Source organism: Triticum aestivum, chromosome 7B, assembly GCF_018294505.1.
Source record: "Triticum aestivum cultivar Chinese Spring chromosome 7B, IWGSC CS RefSeq v2.1, whole genome shotgun sequence".
NCBI lineage: Eukaryota > Viridiplantae > Streptophyta > Magnoliopsida > Poales > Poaceae > Triticum > Triticum aestivum.
The window spans coordinates 235632699-235650833 of NC_057813.1; the positions used below are offsets into that span (position 1 = coordinate 235632699).

At 41.6% G+C, this 18135-nt stretch overlaps 1 protein-coding gene across 1 annotated transcript; it reads right to left on the reverse strand.

The window, feature by feature from the left end:
* Positions 1 to 1828: 1828 nt before the first annotated feature.
* On the reverse strand, positions 1829 to 11737 carry LOC123156558 (ADP-ribosylation factor GTPase-activating protein AGD3). The gene is made up of 19 exons (XM_044574710.1): positions 11415 to 11737; positions 10209 to 10285; positions 9922 to 10022; positions 9229 to 9299; positions 8686 to 8748; positions 8548 to 8592; positions 8000 to 8065; positions 7873 to 7920; positions 7679 to 7774; positions 7558 to 7599; positions 6464 to 6679; positions 6232 to 6363; positions 5896 to 6114; positions 5722 to 5808; positions 5326 to 5640; positions 4420 to 4562; positions 4247 to 4340; positions 2997 to 3493; positions 1829 to 2374 (listed from the first exon to the last, which is right to left on the reverse strand). Exons 1-19 carry the CDS (start codon positions 11457 to 11459, stop codon positions 2260 to 2262), a joined length of 2472 nt encoding a protein of 823 aa, XP_044430645.1. The 5' UTR covers positions 11460 to 11737; the 3' UTR covers positions 1829 to 2259.
* Between the last annotated feature and the right edge of the window lie 6398 nt (positions 11738 to 18135).

Below are 18135 nucleotides of genomic sequence, written 5' to 3' on the forward strand. Positions count from 1 at the left end.
CACCGTCATCGACGCTCTGCTGCCGATGAAGTTCCTCCTTTGACGCCACCTTTTTTGTGGTTGCGCCGCCGAATTCATGGCTGGCGGTGTGACACCGATGCCGTCTCATGTCTAGGCGTGCGGCGGGGGAGGGCCTACCCATTCCGTTGGTCAAAAGGGAAGGGGGTGGCCGCACCGTCCGCGGACTAAATTTTAGAGGGAGGGGGCAACTTTCAGCGGTCAAAAACTCAAATTTAATAAAGTTTTGGTTATAAGAGATTTACTAGTTGGCTCTTTTGTGTTAAAAACATCATTTTTACTCCTCAAATATGAGTTTTAGGGGGATATTGGTAGAAATGCCCTTGGAAGTTGGAACCCCGGCCAAAAAGGCATAAGCCGACGCCTAGACCAGCGGCACGCTATCCGTCGGAGGAAGCACCGTCGGCTCCGAAGAGGGCGAGCACTGCCGAAATCTGCGCGGCGGTGAGGGGACAGGAGAAGAGGTCCAGGTACTCCTGGAACGTCTCACTTTTTATCGCCATGCGCGAGCCCCAGGCGGCGAATAAGGATCCGCTGCTGCACGCTCATGGAGCCACAACTCAAGCACCTTGGCATGACCGAAGGCTGCCTTGCCAGGACAGGAGCAACCGGGGAGAGAAGCCCCTGCTTTTTTTTTCCTTGTTCTTTTTTTTTTAGAACAAGGCGGCAACCCTGCTTGCAGTAGACGCCTGAACACGCGATGAGGAAGGCCCTGCAACTGCAATGCATGGCCCTGTCCATCGAATCCGCCTAGAAACTACGTAAATGTTGCTCGTGGCATCCATTCCTGTACGTGATAGGCAGCATTTTTCCTTTCAAATCCAATCCACATTTACTACTGATTTACGAGCACGCACATAGTACGATGTACCGAGCGGGAATATCACGTCGTCCTACCTGAGTTTATTCGCTTGCCAGCTGAGCTTCCAAGCGTTTAAGCAAACAGAGCAGTTCGTCCTCTGAGATGTGTAATCCAACGTTGGCGTTAGTTACTAAATAGTGTCATGAGTCCTGGCCCATGGTAACCAGTTCCCTCCATTCCATAATGTAGTGCCTATAGATTTTTGTGAAAGTCAAACTTTGCCACCTTTGACCAAATGTATAGAGAAAACTGTCTACATCTACAATACCAAACATGTACATTCTGAAAATATAACTCACGATGTATCCAATGAGGTGTGTTTGGTATTCTAGATGTACCTACTTTTCTTTTTAAACATGGTCAAAGTTTGTAGTGTTTGACTTTTGTAAAAGTCTATAGGCACTACATTATGGAACGGATGGAGTATGAAAAGGTCAATATCATTACTGCAGATCGTCGGTAGATGTCAATTGATTATTGGTACACGGTGTAAAAATAATAATCCACACGAAGTGAGTTAACATGATTCTTTCTTTTTTTTTGCAGGACGGCACAACATCACTCTCCCGATATATAGTCTTTCCGATGGTGTTTGCCAGGATTTACAGGCTTGGTTTACGACCGAATTTGGGCTAGAAGAAAGAGCAACCCGCATGAAATGCACCGGCAGTAGAACAATGCATACCCAGAGTGCCACACATTGTACTTTTAAGTTGGTAGAAAATGAATCATACTATGGCTTGTCCCAGAGTGGCAGATCAACCACTCATCGTCCCAACTGTCTGCGGTCTGCCAAATCGAATACTCTATCTCTATGGCATTGAACAAACACCGGACAGCTAGGTATTTTTCAGTACCTGTAAGCTGTAGATGAGGGATAGCTGCTGGCTCAAGGCCAATTCTTCTGCCACAAATGACAAGTAGCAGCAGCAGACAACAGATATCAAGTGTGACAACTGACTAAAGCGTGTCAAGTACTTCATATTCCATAAATCACAATGGCACATATCCATATGTACAATCATCTTTCACCACAGGGCCGTCTACCTTACATGGAAAGATGATGGATATAACAAGAAGCAACTCCATATACAAAATTACTATGCACCATCTGCAAACACCAACCGGACGGCTTGCAAGATGATAAATAAGACCGGCGCACGCTAAAACTAACAACCGGACAAGAGAATAAACCGCATCATCATGTTGCGGGATCTCCAGAAGAAGATTAGGTTCCATTCATGCCACGAGCTTCGGACTATCAGCAAGACAAGCTGGGGGCTTATCAGAGCATGGAGCTGAGCAACTCAGACAGCGCCACAGCCTACTCTGTTTGTTTGCTGGGCGCATACTCCTGACGTGAAGGCTGCCTGCAGCAATTATCTGAAGTGCTCCTCTAACAACGCAAGCATGCCTTCGTCACTTGTGGAACGGTCCATTGCATACTGCAATGCTGATCTGCCATCTCGGTCTATGGCATGTGTGTCAGCTCCCCTGCAAAGAAATTGATTGGAAATAATAGGTGAGACATGTCTGTTTTTCGACTTGTGCCGCTCGCCAGATCATCCCTAATAATCTACACTTCGACAAACAAAAAGAACAGTGGAACAGTTCTCATATTGCATCCAATAATCCTAAAACTGGTTTGCATATTAGTTTTAATTTTTCGAAGGATGCGTTAGTTTTCTCTTTCAGGGTACTCTCCAAAACAGGCATCTTTTTTTCGGTTTGCTAGGCCACAATAGACAGAGATTCTTAAGTCCCAAATGTACAAGTTACACTTTTCACTAAAATGAAGTTGCACTTTTCTGAATTGACTGAGACTAGAGAAAAATTCTGCATACGAAAGGCAATGATCCTTTTCACGTTCTTGAGTAAGGTCTAAGAATTGGCCATAACTTATCCACAACTCAGTACACCCTTATTTTATGAAATTGAAACTATAAGCTCCCCTACTATTGTTTCCACACCATGAAGTGCTGCAGGTAACATCAAATTCATTTCCCAGTCCGCAGAAACTACATCCCAGCCCTCACCGGACAACCAGGTGGTCTTCCTAGTTGACAGACAACATATGGAGCAAGATAAAGTGATGAAGTTGTAAGCAGCTACATACCTGGAGAGCAGAAGCTTTGCATGCAGATGTCTTCCTTTCAAAATACAGTGATGAAGGGGCATCCGACCTCTTGAATCAGACACATTTACACTAGCACCATACTGCAAAAGTAATTCAACCATCCCCACATCTGCAACACGGCATGCAAGATGAAGCAAGGAGAAACCCTCATATCTATCATCCAACTCATCTACATGTGAACTTGTGCTGGGAGGAGAAAGCGACTCTCTAGGAGAAACCTTCTCATGTGAATTGCAGTCGAAAAATCTAGGGCTTCCATCAGCTGGTGAAGTTGGCTGCTCTTGTATAAGTGCTTTTCCAAGATTCAGTAACAAACCAGAAGCCATCTGCCCATAAACCAAATTTACATTGGCGTGTGATGCCACGATGAGACTGTATACTCCTTTCTTGTCATTTGCAGTTACACTGTCCCACATCTGCTGAGCTATGTGAATCTCATCGATACTATGCCTCCGTACAAATTCCTTGTCAGCATACTGGAACATTTGCACCGTAAAGAGTTCAATATATGACAATACTATACATGAAACTGAAGGATAGATATTGACTTTAAAAAATGCATTCTAAACCAGCTGACAGGCTATATAAATTCTAGTCCATGCATTATAATGCTCACTTAGCTTCATGGGCATATCAAACAAAGATCAATGTTAAGGAACTAATAATGCAATTAAAAAAACTTATCTGCAGATTCATAATTTATGAAACCACAAGCTTTCCTTTTCATTATATATGGAGTTAATGTAGCCGCAAAAATCCTGGTGAGTTTACTATTCTACATGGATAGCATCACGGAAGTCAACTTCGATAGTTCACATATAGCATCTGTAGTATAAATGAACTGCATGAAGTGAGTTTACATAACAAATCAAACGTGATGCAGTTTGTAGGCCACGGAAACTAAATAAAAGCACTTGAAGCAACTTTGTCAATGTGGATACAACCTACAGACAATTTTTCTGGAACTCTGAGGATGCAACTGTAAAGAACAACATATTTGCAAGGCCTTAAAATGATCGGTGGATCGCACAAGTACCATCTGGCAACTAATCGTGACGGGCAACAACTGTATTTAGGCTAAGAAATGTTCGAGTTATAAACTACCATGAATCATTTTTACCCAATCATTTTCCCATCGGATATCTGGAGACAACTTTGTCCTCAACACTTATTTGCTAATAATGGGAAAAGTGCAGAGAAGCAATTGCAAAAGGACAACTCGCAAGCACCTTGGCATGAATAAACTTCTCTTTGGCAGAGAAAGGATCTGAGTGTTTAGGCTTGCTGGTGGTTAAGTATTGTGCTGCCTGTGATCCATTAGTACTACAAGACAACAAAGTTGCAAGTTAATTTCTGAAAACACTAAAAAAAGACTGAAGTTTTGTAAAGAAATTCATATTACCTTGTATTATCAACAGAAGAGCCATTGTTTGATGAAGGTAATGTTTCTTCCCAAACTCTGTTCACAAACATGTTGCCTAATGATTGAAAGAGATTGATTACAGATGGCTCCCAGACTCTGACATCGAGAGTCAGAGACCTTACCTGCAAATATGATGTATTCATTTCGAAGTTATGTCAGTGACCCTAATGATACCATCAAACACAACTTGCTAATTATGTAATCAAATTTGACTGCAAAATATGCATCGAAAATAGGCAGAGTGCAGACAATTGTAGAAGTATAGGTGGCAATGTACACAGTTACACACACATATATAGGGACGCCCAAATAGAAACAATTACTTGTATCATCTTCAAAGAATGGCAGTGTCCTAAAGTTGATTCTCAGCGAGTCTCCTAAAAAGGATGATGCATGCAAGCCACTACATCAATGACTTAAATAACAGTGCATGCTATTTTCTGCCATTGTTGAGAAAGAAAAAGATAAATTTGCTCTATTAAGTCTACTGGTATCACATAAAATACTGCAAATCTATATTCACACCAAAAAGGTGTGCTGCCACATTGACTAAATTAAATTTGCATATAAATAATTCAGCATCTGAGAATATCCTTTTAAAAATAGTTAGGAAAAAAGGGCATAACTAAAGGCTTTAGAGATTCCAGGTTAGAATTTGGGTTTATATGTTGGAGTGCAATTTTTTAAATCATATGTGTAAATGATGGCTCGCAAACAAATAGCAGATGCGTAACAGTTGCAGCTATAAGAGTAGTTTCCGGTCACAAAAGCATGTGGGATCATGCACAGGCAAGACACAAGAATGCTGGACTTCAAGTTAAATGGAGATGCGGCAACCAATCTATGTGCAATAAGCATGGATATATAGTAAGTTTTCTTAAATACCTTCGATATATGCACTCCTAGATTTCTGTGTACTCCAGAACACTCTATGCACAGAAGAGCACCGAGGTTTAACGACGCCCAATCAGGTTCCGCAGCACCACAATCGGCACAAATAGTATTACCATCAACCCTCCTAAGCAAGTCAATTGGTTTTTCGGGTTTGATATGGGTCCTGTGATGATGTTGTCCATTTCCAGCATTCTTTTCCAGTGTTAAATCTTCACTTGTGGAAGTTTCCAGTTCCACTGAACTAGTATAGGAGCTACTCTCACTAGCGCTCCGATCATGACCGCAGCTCCTAGGGCTGTGCAGACACTGAAACATAACATCATGATAAATTGAACTGAAGCACATAAATAATCCAACTGGAATCATCTAATCTAGACCATAATAAACCTGTTCTGGGGATTGTGCGTTCAGCAAAGATGCAATGACACCAGTAATTTTTTCGATCCAATCCATCTGATCTAGAGCACTCTCTGCCTGTATAAATATCAGATGATGTCACTAAAGTAGCAAACGTGTATATTCAACATGAAAACAGTATTGTCTGCAATTTTGTGCATCTACCTGCAATGTGTAGATCTTCATGGGTGAAATAATTCTGAAGCAGAACCTCAGATCTGATTGTTCTGCATCGACTTTAATGGTTGATGTCAGCAAATTTACTGTATGCCGTGCAACAGATTTTTCATCATGTATACCATGGTAATGAGAAGAGAACAATCTGCTCAGCAACCCTGAACCATGTTCAGGGGTATTGTTGGTTCTTTGAACTTGAGAAACACCCTGATAAGATCACAAGTGAAAGTTGAGGAAAGGGGCCAAGCTGAATTGTATCATACATGTACAAAATCATGCTGAATGCATGAGGATTTCAAGGGAAATGTTACAAGGGGGACCTACAGCTGGCCTATTAATTTGCTTGCGATAGTAGTACAACATCCCTCGACTATCCAGAACAAAAAACCTTCTTTTCCAGTCACCTCTCAAGTTTGATGATCTCTTTGAGAGGTAACCTTGACGAATGGTCTGAACCTGAAAATCAGTACATCATAATATAAACCCCGTCCATGGAGCTATAAGATCTGCATGTATACATGAATCTTCAATTTCCAGTCGAAAAAAGAAATGTTACCTTGCCTTTTGTGGATGACTGCATCACTGCTTCAATCATTTTATGTGAACTTCTACCGATTGTTTGTATGCCATCTACATTAGGGGAATCATTTAAACCATTCCCAGATGACCGACTATCACGCTCTATCTGCTTTTTGTACTCATGCATCCTCTCTAAAAGAGAAGCTTGTTCCTTGTTTGCCCTCTCTCTTGATTGCTGCGAATAGGCCAGAACCTGCAGGACAATCCAACCACAAGTTAGTGATAAACTGTCTTCTTGACTTCATAATATGAGCAGTTTGCAGATGTAGAATTCAAAAATCAAGTAAACAAGCGAGATAACTGAAAGTAATCAAATGACAGTTACACAAATATATGCCAAAATGGGATTCGTCCTTTACCACTAAGTAGGATGTTGACCTCATCGCAAAAACAAGTGTTGGCCAGCTCTACTGATATTTTAGTTGCAAAATAATGTTTCTAGTGTCCAAAGGTGCACAGAAATACCAGGACATAACCAACTCGATTCAGTGTTGTCATCATGATTTCTCATAACCAACAGCAATACCAGCCTAGATAAGCTACCAATAAGGCACACAGGGCACAAACAAATGGGAGTGCAATGTTGCATCATGAAGATGAATGTGGGAGCACATGTGCCCCATATAGAAGACAAGGCAGAAGGATGGTGAAAGATGCTTCTTTTTACCAATAAGGCACGTGTGCCCCAACAGTAAATTTTATTGAAAGAGCATATAATTACAAGGAGAGAATGATGAATGATGTACTAGAATACTGTGTGTGTGATTGAGGGCACATATCTGAAACTGCAGGGCTTTGATGCACAGATCTGGTGTGCCGAATGAAAAAAAATATCACACTATTTGTGTGCCAGGATTATGTAACAGCTAAAAATCATTCATATACCAAAAAGACGACCTGAAGGAGAAGACCAGCAAGGGGTATTTTTTATGCGAGACCCAGGCTTTGAACCCAGGTCGGCGACCTCACTACAGGAGGCGTTATCATCGTGCTATCAACACATTCGCAATTCAAACACCAAAACAGACTAGGGAAATTGTATTAAGAAGGGAGGCATGGTTTAATAGTAACCTGATTAATATAGGGTTCCATCTGATGCAATAGTTCATACCCCTGCATGAATGGCAGCAGATAAGATTAATCATTTTGTAGCAAAATATAGCATCGCGAAGAGGGAATTAAAAGGCACTACTTGTTTAAAATATCGGAGGTGTGAATCCATTGTCGCACTAACAGCCTCCAAAAATTCAAATCTCTTCTTTGCCTCGATATGCGAAATTGCAGTTACCTGAAAATTCAAAGAGGTATAGGAAGCGATGGCATGATATGCATTTAAACATACATATGAACTCACAAGAGCAAAGTTAAGGCCAACAGTTCACATACCAGGTTAAAACGAGCTTGCTCAAATGAAGACCTAGCACTATGGAGCTCCTGGTATAGGCCAAGTGTAAGTCAGAGGGGAAACACTGAATTACCTCTGATCATACAAGATTGACAGAAAGGTATTTACTTCTTCAATGGCAGTTGTTATGTCTGCTCTTGTGCCTTTCTTCAATGATAAGTATTTCTCGCGAATCTAACAAGGCAATTAGCAAGTCAATAACATATTCTCTCAAAAAATTACATAACTAGCAAAGCAAACTACTGCAAAGGTTAAAATATGGCAGAAAATAAAGAAAGACAGAAAATCAGCCGTAAAATAACAGTAAGGTTAGCTAAGAGAAGTGCATACATAACCATTCCAACATCAATTAATTGACTAGAAACAATCAGAACAAACAAATCAGAAACAGCAAACAGGTATTATTGGCTGATGAAAACTGGAAACTTGTTATATCCAAGACAAATATTGACGGCTTAAAAAAGTCCCAAGAAAATATAAAGAAAACCTTGCATCATTCTGATCACTACAAGGCAAAGGAGAATCAGAATTGCGTTAAGAATACGAAGGCATCATAATTATTATCAAAAACATTTCCACAATAGCTTTAGAAACACACACTTCATTTTCCCTCTTTTTTTCACATTTTCGGGTAATAGATATATTGATTAACTGACCTGGTCATACACGAGGCTAGCCTTGTCAAAACGCTTCCTGGCATCCTGGTTAAATTTATGAAGCAGGAAATTATTTCAACAAATAGTTCTTGGTACAAACTTCTAAGATTCAGTGTTAGCAGAAAACAATAATGGTACCTTAACGTCATGCAAATCAACATCTACAAAGTTTAGCAATCTGTCATTTAGCATATGCTCAACCTGCCAGGAAACTGAATCAGAAATATACCACCTTAGGTACACAAAGTATGTTTGACCATGAAATGAGAGCGTTTGTATTTTCACTAATGTAGCATCAAATTTTGATATGGATTTCCAAACAAAGCATTATATATAGAAGCTTGTAATGGTTCTTGGGGGAACAAGTTCTAACATCAAAGTCATGTAAGATGAGTAGTTCTTTTCCATTAACATCATCAAGTGCATGTTGACCAAGTGATCCCTGTTTCTTTTTTTGGTAGCAATAAGGTATTATAAGTGCAGCTTATGCTGTTCACTGACCAAAACATCATAAGTACTGGAGAAAGACATCAGGCCAGCAATGTAACATCACACAAAATGAGCAGCCAATTTAAACCAAAATTCTAGTCAATTTGATAAGCAATGCATGCAGAATTGAAGAGTGAACATAATGCATTGCTTTCAAACAATGCTTATATAATACAAAAAAAGATGTGGTACCTGGGAGCGCAGGACTTCCTTATACGTTCCTATTTCTCTCAGGGCAATTGTAAATTTGTTCATGACAGGTCCTGTAAAGGAGATGAATTGTGTATTCTTAGTCAAGGGAATGTCTAAACTCAACTTCTCTCAGCCCCTATATGAGGCAAAGTTTTAAATAGCCGGCTATAGCCACGCTATAACGGTTTGAGCAGGGTGCCGCCAAATGGTATTCATGTATAATTGTCCGGTATAGTACAAAATTGCGGGCTATAGCCGTGCTATAGCTGTTTGAGCAGGGTGCCTTTGTTTAAAACTATGATATGCGGAGAGATATGCAACCACAGAATTCCAGATAAGCATTGTGTGGCCTCCTTATTCAATTTTCATTCTATCAATCATAAGGGCTTAGTTAGAACATGCTCAATTTGATACTCTCTTTGTAAAGTCAGAACTTAAATAAAATGTAAAATAAATACCACGTAGATAGAAAGAAAGGATGGCATGAGTGATAAAGACAAGAAATTGAGAGCATACAGAGAAATTTCAAAAGCAATGAAGAAAACAAAGCATAAGTGAGTGACGTTGATGAAGAAGTTTTCTCACTCATATACGCAGCTCATGCAGTATGAAGCAAAACATATCTTCAAGTACGATCTTTTTTAATAGAATAAATGACATGATTAAAGATATCAAGAGAATAACATGACTCACCGCCGAAAGCAACACTGATTGGATCATTGTGGCCTCCTCCAAATGTCTCAAGTGCACTTGCAAATGCAATATCTCCATCATAGGCTTCACCTAGCCCTTCACTGAAACAAATCACAGGTGTGTGTATTAATTTATCTACATCTGGCACAGGCTGGGGTTAAATGGGTTTAGATAGCAGCTTTATGTTATGGGGATAGTGAATTATAGTTGAAGACTTGCAGTGCTCAACCATACATGTGTCAGGTAGAGTGAACAAAAAAATGAATGAGCTCCAAATGAAAACTCACGTATACTTGCGGCAACCTTTATGAAACTTCAAGCACCTCTCTCTTAGTACTTCAGCACTTTCTTCAAGTGATTGTATCTGTTTGTCGAAAGGTCAAGAGAAGATAACGGTTGGTCGTGAATCAAGGGAAGTCAAAAGAGAGAGCGAGGTTTCGTTCATGAATGAGTAAAATTCATTCGTGAATGTGGTAAGTAAAACAACCAATAAGGCATTGGGGCATCCAGCACTCGACCTTTCATATCGATCACTTGGACCCAACGTCAAAAACATAAGCAGTTCTTACTACAAATTTCTAACGAACTGGAGGACAATCAGATCTGTGCATTTCTTTGGGGCAAAGATTTTGTTATATGCCAAAAGTATTTCGGATGTTTCTTAATACATTAACTAAATGGTAGAATATATTTATTCTTCCAATGGATTCAACAAAACTACTATAGGAAGTGGTATGGGTATATGTCAAACTAGCAAACTTTATGGGCTGACATAGACTGCACGCCTGGGAAGTAAACAAAAAACAATAAATTACAGTTATTGTTAATCTAATGATGAAATGCAATTTTCCAAATAAAAGCCGCAGCTCCACCAACAAAATCGCAACCGCGCCAAACTAGAGCCCGTCAAACTAGAGCCATATGTACTACTGAACAATCCGCAGATCAATCCTCTAGAAGTTAGGCTAACCCGAAACCATCCCCTACAGAAAAAAGAAACTGATGAACAACCTTGGAAATTCGACACAGAACAGTGAAATCGGCACACACACACACACATGCGCCAACCTGATAATCCAAACCAAATTTCCGTGCGATGAAGTAAATTTGCTTGCCCGATAGCATCAGAACGATGTCTAAGACCCACGCGCTCCACGAAATTATTCTAAGCACATGGCCGCGCATATTAAAATCAGTGAGATGCGGCGATAGAAACACACGCAGCAAAACGAGCGTCACGCGACAATACAGACATGCAGAAGCCAAATCACGGGCAAGAGAATAACTTTACTCGCGCATTCACAATAAACTGAAGGGGAAAAAACACGAAGGCCAGCACCACTCCAACAACTCAATCAAGTCAAAGATAAAGCAGGCATTCCCCCGACCCGTTCGCAGCAACGCCGAGCTGCCAATGGCATAGACATGAAACTCTCGGAGGACACACGCCACCCGGACATCCCAGAGAACGAGATCCACCCAGCCCAGCTCACCTGCGTCCGGAACATGGGCGAGTCATCGAGCCTGGCGAAATACATGGCTGCCGGCCTGCCTGCATGCAACCGCCGCTGCCGCCGTTCCCCGCCGTCCGAGCACCTCCTAGCTCCTCATCCACGCCGCCAATGCCGCTGCCTCGAACCCTAGCCTGAGCTCGGCCCTGTCGTGCGCACGCCCACCTCCTCGTAGCCGCGCCCGCCTGGCCACCGCCGGGAGCCGCCGCCGCGTCGACGCCAGGGGGGAGGAAAGAGGAGGGGAGGGGAGCGCGTGCGCCGCGAGAGTAGCCGGGATTAGCGAAATGGCGGCGATTTGGGTGGGGGGAGAGGGAGGGAGGGGAAGGGGGGGGGGGGGGGGAGGGAATTGGTCGGGTGGCTCGGCGAGAAGGGAGGGAACGAGGAGGGAATAGGAAGGGAGTGAGTGGAAATAACGGTGCGCTTTTCCTTTAAACTTTTCTTATTTTATTATTACTATTATAATCTCTTCTCTCTCTCTCTCTCCTCTCTCCTCCTTCACCAGAGAGAGAGAGAGGGGTGAGGTGGAATTCTGTTTCTTGTGATAAAATAATTGCAATAATATGATTTAGGGCCTCTTTATTTGAAATGATTTTCATGTGAATTTTGGAACCCTTAGAAAAAATATACGATTGTTTTTTCTAAGGATTCATTTGCGTTACATTTTTTCATACAAAAGTTTGTATCTACTACTCTCTTAGAAACAATCTTTTTGCTTTTTCCTAAGATGCAGTCAAACAAGCAAAAATCGTATAGTAGCCAAATAGACATAATATTACGATTTTTTTTCTATTCTTAGCTTTTAGAGTCCTGCAAATCAAATAGGCCTTGGGAATAGAATATACAACGGTTCATAAAAGGCAATTGAACGAAATTAAGGTGACATCAACTAGGAAAGGTGTTTTGCCGATTCATATTGATACGGAGAAGAGTGTGTTTAACAGACAACCAAAAACATGTATCATGACACAAGAATGTTGTAGTTTGAACGATGCGGACATTACCATACATCAGGTTGTGTTTGGTTTGAGGTTGAGCCTAAGCTAATCTACCAAGAAATTGGGTTACTAATATTTTAGATAAGGTATTGGTTGTCCATATTTTTAGCCAAATACTGGCAGAGATAAGATGATCCAAAAAATGGCATCCGTCCAAGAAAGAGCTGAAACTTGGTAGTGTCTTGTTTGTTAGCACACTGAATACTACACCAAATTGAAATGCGGATAAATATGCAATAGCTTTTGTGCAACACATGAAAGAAACAAGATTTTCATAAGAATTGGTTGCTTCTCTTAGTAGTGATCAAAAAGAAAATAGTTCAACATGTTGAAAAAATGAATATGTTCTTAATCTTACAAACATAACAAGCTATGCACGAAAAACTCTTAAGGTTTCGTTTGGATATTGATATTCAAGGCCATGGAGTTGTATTGGTCCCAGTATCAAATCTCCCTGACTTTGGTATTGACATTGATCTCGATTTTCTTAGTTTGGATGTTCATATAACTGACACTTGGAATTCGCATGAGAGATTTAATTCTTAAGCTTGTTTGGATGGTCATTCTCTACATTGGAATTGCTCATTTCTCATATTATGGACATTGTACTTTGATGTAATATTTAGAACTAAATTCTATGCAATATGTGAACATATCTGTGAGTGATTATATATCAATAGTACAACTGGTTCTGTTGGTTGCGCTTCATTTTCAGCATCTGTCATTGCATCTTCAGCGGTTGCATGATCTTTCGAGTAACTGTGCAAAATGACGCACAATTCTTCACTTCTCTGTTCTTGTAACAAGTTGCTTTCTCATTGGTATGGACACACATAGAAAGTAAATCAGATGCATGTATATATGATATAGAATAAGAATTTTTAGCATTCTTCTATCCATGAGTAACTTATTATTAACCCAGTCCCAGACAAATCCACTCTGAGATAGAATCTTGATAATCATTCTTAACGCTTGTCAAAAGTCTTGCACCTTGAACGTATTATCTCTTGTGTGATGTCCAGTCCACACTTAAAACGTACAACCTTCATAGCAACATTGTAGACATTCAACCTAATTTTTTTGGGAATTTTGGGCATGATCACCTCTGTCGTGATGTTCAACAAGGACATCCAACAATGCACTATCCATCTCATTTGTTTGTGTCAAGTAATTCTTACTAAATTTCTTTTTTTTTCTTTTGTCATGGTGCTACAAGTAAAAAATTGTAAAAATAGTTGGCAAACAAAAGAGAATATACCAATTGTTTTCTCATGATGATGATCTACAAAATATCCAAAAGTCATCATTCAATAGCTATGCAAAAAAAGAGAGCATATTATCTTGCTAAGTCGTCGTCTAGCTAGCACAAAAGAGAACACATCATCTTCCTAACTCATCATCTAGATAGCACAAAAGAGAACACATCATCTTGCTAACTCATCATCTAGTTACCTCAGAAGAGAACATGCCATCTAGCTAATCCACATGTCATACTACAGTTGAAAATCTGCATTCGTCACACGATAATTAGCGAACATGTTGTGAGATAATCGGTTCCTGAAGTTGGTCCACTGATTAGTGACGTGAACACTTACAATTGACCTAGCATCATCAACATATATCGACTAAACAGCTAGTTCCTTATCCACTTCCTGCAGCAACAGGTATCCCTAGAGGCGATAATATTGTATTATTTTATTTCCATGTTCATAATTAAGAGTTTATATTCTATGATATAACTGCTATGTTCCTCAAATATTTGATGCAGTGGAAAACTCATATGCACGTGTAGAACAATAAACGATAAAATAAGATTATATTTTCTGGATCTTAGGATATCGTTAATTGCAACAATAGTCCTAAAACAATATGAAGAGTATGACGTTATAAGAACGATCATATCAAATCAACCCAAACTTGTTTATTATGCTTTGAGATGACATTGTCACAAGTTAATTGTTATAATACAGAGTGTTAACGTGTCTTTTAGTTTCGTAGACCATGAGAGTATCTGATGCGGAGCATCCCACGTTCATCTCCATGTATACTCCGACTGCTCTCCAAGCCCCAAGAGGACATATGACGAGACCTCGAACATACGCCATTGGACACAAGGTGAGTTCACTCCTCTTCGAACCATCACTTTTCACATGTGAGACATGGCTACTACCTCATGCATGGACCTTGCATACACTCAGGTACAACCAAGATGACCATGGAGAATCCAAGGACCAAGGCCAAGCATGGAAGAAAAGACGGAAGAAAGGAGAAGAAGAAGATGGAGCGGCTGCTGGAGCCAGGCCGGACATCCGGACCGCTGTCCGGATCATCCGGGCTCAGCTGGATCATCCGAATCCTCCCCCGGGTCGTTCGGGTAACTGTGCCGAAGACACTTGAAGGCTTCCACCGAAGCCGAATCATCCGGGACTCCATCCGGATCATCCGGACCCCTGACGCCCGGATCATCTGGCCTTGCCTGCGCGCATGACTTGAGCCGAGGCCCATGTACCCCTTCGCCCCTCACTTACCCCTTCGTGGCTTAGCACTATAAATAGACCTCTTCCTCCCCATTTTGAGGGTTAGCATTGGTTTAGCTCATTTGAGATAGAGTTTTGCTCATCCATACGGATCTCCTCCTCGTGAGAGACCGCGGTCTCTTCGGAGAAGATCCACCATGGATTCAAGACCCCTTTACGGGAAGATCCATCGTGGATTCAAGACCTCCTCTCGGAGATGAGCTACCGCCACTTGTATCGTCCTTTGTTGGATTTGGACCATGAATCTCTTTGTGTTCCTTGGATATAGCACATGTGTGATCATATTCGTGTTGGTTGAGTGTTTCTCTCGTTTTCCCCCGTGATTTCCCTCGTGTTCTTCCGCGTGTTCTTCGTGTTCCTCATAGGGATCTACTCCAAACGTGAAAGATCGGCCTCTAGGGTTCGACCCTACATCATCTTGGTATCATGAGCCACGTTGATCACGTTTTTGGAGCCTCTCCCCGTGTTTTCTAGCTTGATTTTGTTGATTTCGTCCTAAATCCAAAAATCCCCACCAAAAATAGCCCCCAAAATTTTTTGTGATTTGTTGGTTTGATGATGTTTTGTTGATTTTGATCCGTGGATTTGCTTGGTTTCAAGTGGATCTAGCATTTCCCCAAGTTTCCCCAAGTGGATCCACGAAATCTCGTCAACTTTGACCCCAAAATCCCCAATTTCCGCCCAAAAACTCGTCCCCGAGAGGAAATCCCGAGTAGTTTGACCTGCCCGGATCATCCGGACCTTCTCCCGGATCATCCGGACACCTCCCGGATCAGCTGGACCCTCTCCCGGATGTCCGGATAACCCACGCGCCCGAATTCCCGAACCGGAGCTGACGAACCCGGATCATCCGGAAGTACTCCCGGATCATCCGGACCTCCTCCCGGATGTCTGGCTAACCCTGAAACTAACTCCGCTGGAAAAAAAATTGTCATAACTAATTCATCCGGAGTCCGTTTTTGATGTTCTTTAGCTCGTTTTGAAGCTATTGACATCCCCCATCCCACAAAAATATCACCAACATCATTTGACTCCATCAAATTTTTGGAACTTTGGCATCTTTGCGTAGGGCCACCACCATATTATCTGCATTGCCACCACTGACTTCCGCAACCTAACCCATTTTGTCCCCATAGCATTAGTGGTTGCTTGAGTAGTGATTCGAGTCTTCTAAGGTGTTTAGGCTACTTAGGGATGGTTGCTTCTTCATCAACCACCATCACCACTTCCGCATAACCTTGCCCACCATACACTTCCGACAACCAAACTTAACCCAATTTTGTTTGAGCTTGTTTGAGTTGTGGCTTGTGTCTCCTAAGGTGTTTCGGCTACTTAGGGATGGCAACTTCAACTCCAACACGTGTATAGCCCATCATTTCACTTCCGCATTGCCAAGTGCAAACCACCACCGCCTTTCTGCTACCACTACTTGACATTTACCTTTGGAGATTTTGAGTTTGTGGTTTTTCCGTTTCCTAAGGTGTTTCGGCTAATTAGGAACGGGTCGACATCGGCAACACCGCCTCTCATCATCGCCAAGGACGGTAACCTCAACGACATCATTGTATATTCCCCTTGCAATTGCATTGATAACCCCTAGCCCATTTTGCGTTACTTGCCTATCGAGACTAGTCATTTGAGTATTGCCGGCAACGTTACTTGTGCACATTAGTGATCATCACTTCCATTGCATACATACCATATCATATTGGTATCATCTTGCTATCATAGCATCTCTTGTGTCACAAGTTTGTTCCCGCATATATACAATTGCTATCTTGGTTTGTGCATTGTGCAAAAGTGGCCATACAAAAAAAAGAATAAGCTTTTAAGCAAAGAAAAAGAGAGAGCAAAGAAGCTTGTAAGAAAGTGCCATAGCATCATACCACATTGCATAAGATTGTCATATCCGATCATCTTGGATCATCTTGAGAGAAACACCGGAAAACATACATAATAGCATACTTGGGATAGAAAGTTGCTACATTTTGCATATCATAGATTGTGCACAAGTGTCGTATCCGCCTATAGAGAAATCGTGCTAGCGTCTCTCTTGAGTTGTGCAACACGAGCGTTTTCCGTGGATTCCACATTTTGTGCTCATTCCTTGGTTGCATGACCCCATTTATCTATGTGTGTGTGTGTTTCCGTGTGCCATCCATATTTCTATTGGTCTACTTGTTTCGCTTGCGAATTTGTGAATCTCTTTCAACATTATTGACTCTTGCTAACATTTTGCATTAAATTTTTGTGCCACTATCCTCACCGAGCTCCACCATAAGCTTTATTTGTGTAGGTGTGAGAACCGACAAGAATTGGTACCAATTGTGCTATTTCCTTGTTACACATTTGAGTGATCATTGATCCATCTTCAACATTGGTCAAGGTACATTTGGTATAGTTCTTCTCTTTGTCCCACTAATATTTGCTCGAGTCTTGTGATGGATAGGCAAGGTATTTCCTCCCAGGTCTACGACAACAACGACGGCGTGAACAACTACATCAACAAAGCATCCATCTTTGATCTACAACGAAAAATTCAAGGCGCACAATCAAGGTTGCGAGAGCGCATCGAGAACATCTCCATCGACATTCGTCACTCTGAAGCATGGAAAAGGGACTACATCAACAAGAAGCTTTCCGCACATAAAGAGGAGCAAGATGCAAGGATGGAGGAGATTCGGGCCTTGATCAAGTCTTCTTCCCCTTCGTCATCTTCAAGGCGGCGACGTTCAAGCCACAAGTCTTCGGAGCGCGAAAACGATGCAAGCGCAATTCGTCCATGTCCACATCTTCGTGATGACCACCATCACGTTCGTGATCCACATTGTTATGAAGGGCAAGTCACCTCCAAGCAACATGTGCACGACGAAGAACGCAATCTACTACGAGCTCAAGCATGACAACGACATCATCATCATGAAGATGCTCCACAAGCGCAAATGCACAAGTCCCAACAAGACCTACTTCACGCCAAGTCCAAGCTTCATGAGCAAAAGAGAAGACCGCGAGACGAGCACCACCAAGACGGAGCTACGGCTACCACCACCACTTCGGCATCTTCGCCTTTGGACGTACGACATCTTCGCCTACTTCCCACGAGTACGCCTACAATGACTTCATCAAGTCCAAGGCGACCACCTACAAGCGAGGGTGACACTTCCATCTTCG

Excerpts from the sequence above, each read along its gene's own strand:
- LOC123156558 (XM_044574710.1), bottom strand. The coding sequence starts at position 11,459 with ATGTATTTCGCCAGGCTCGATGACTCGCCCATGTTCCGGACGCAG. Across the intron at positions 8,066-8,547 it reads CTAGCCTCGTGTATGACCAG|ATTCGCGAGAAATACTTATC; the intron begins GTCAGTTAATCA and ends TTGCCTTGTTAG. Across the intron at positions 6,680-7,557 it reads TGGAACCCTATATTAATCAG|GTTCTGGCCTATTCGCAGCA; the intron begins GTTACTATTAAA and ends ATTGTCCTGCAG.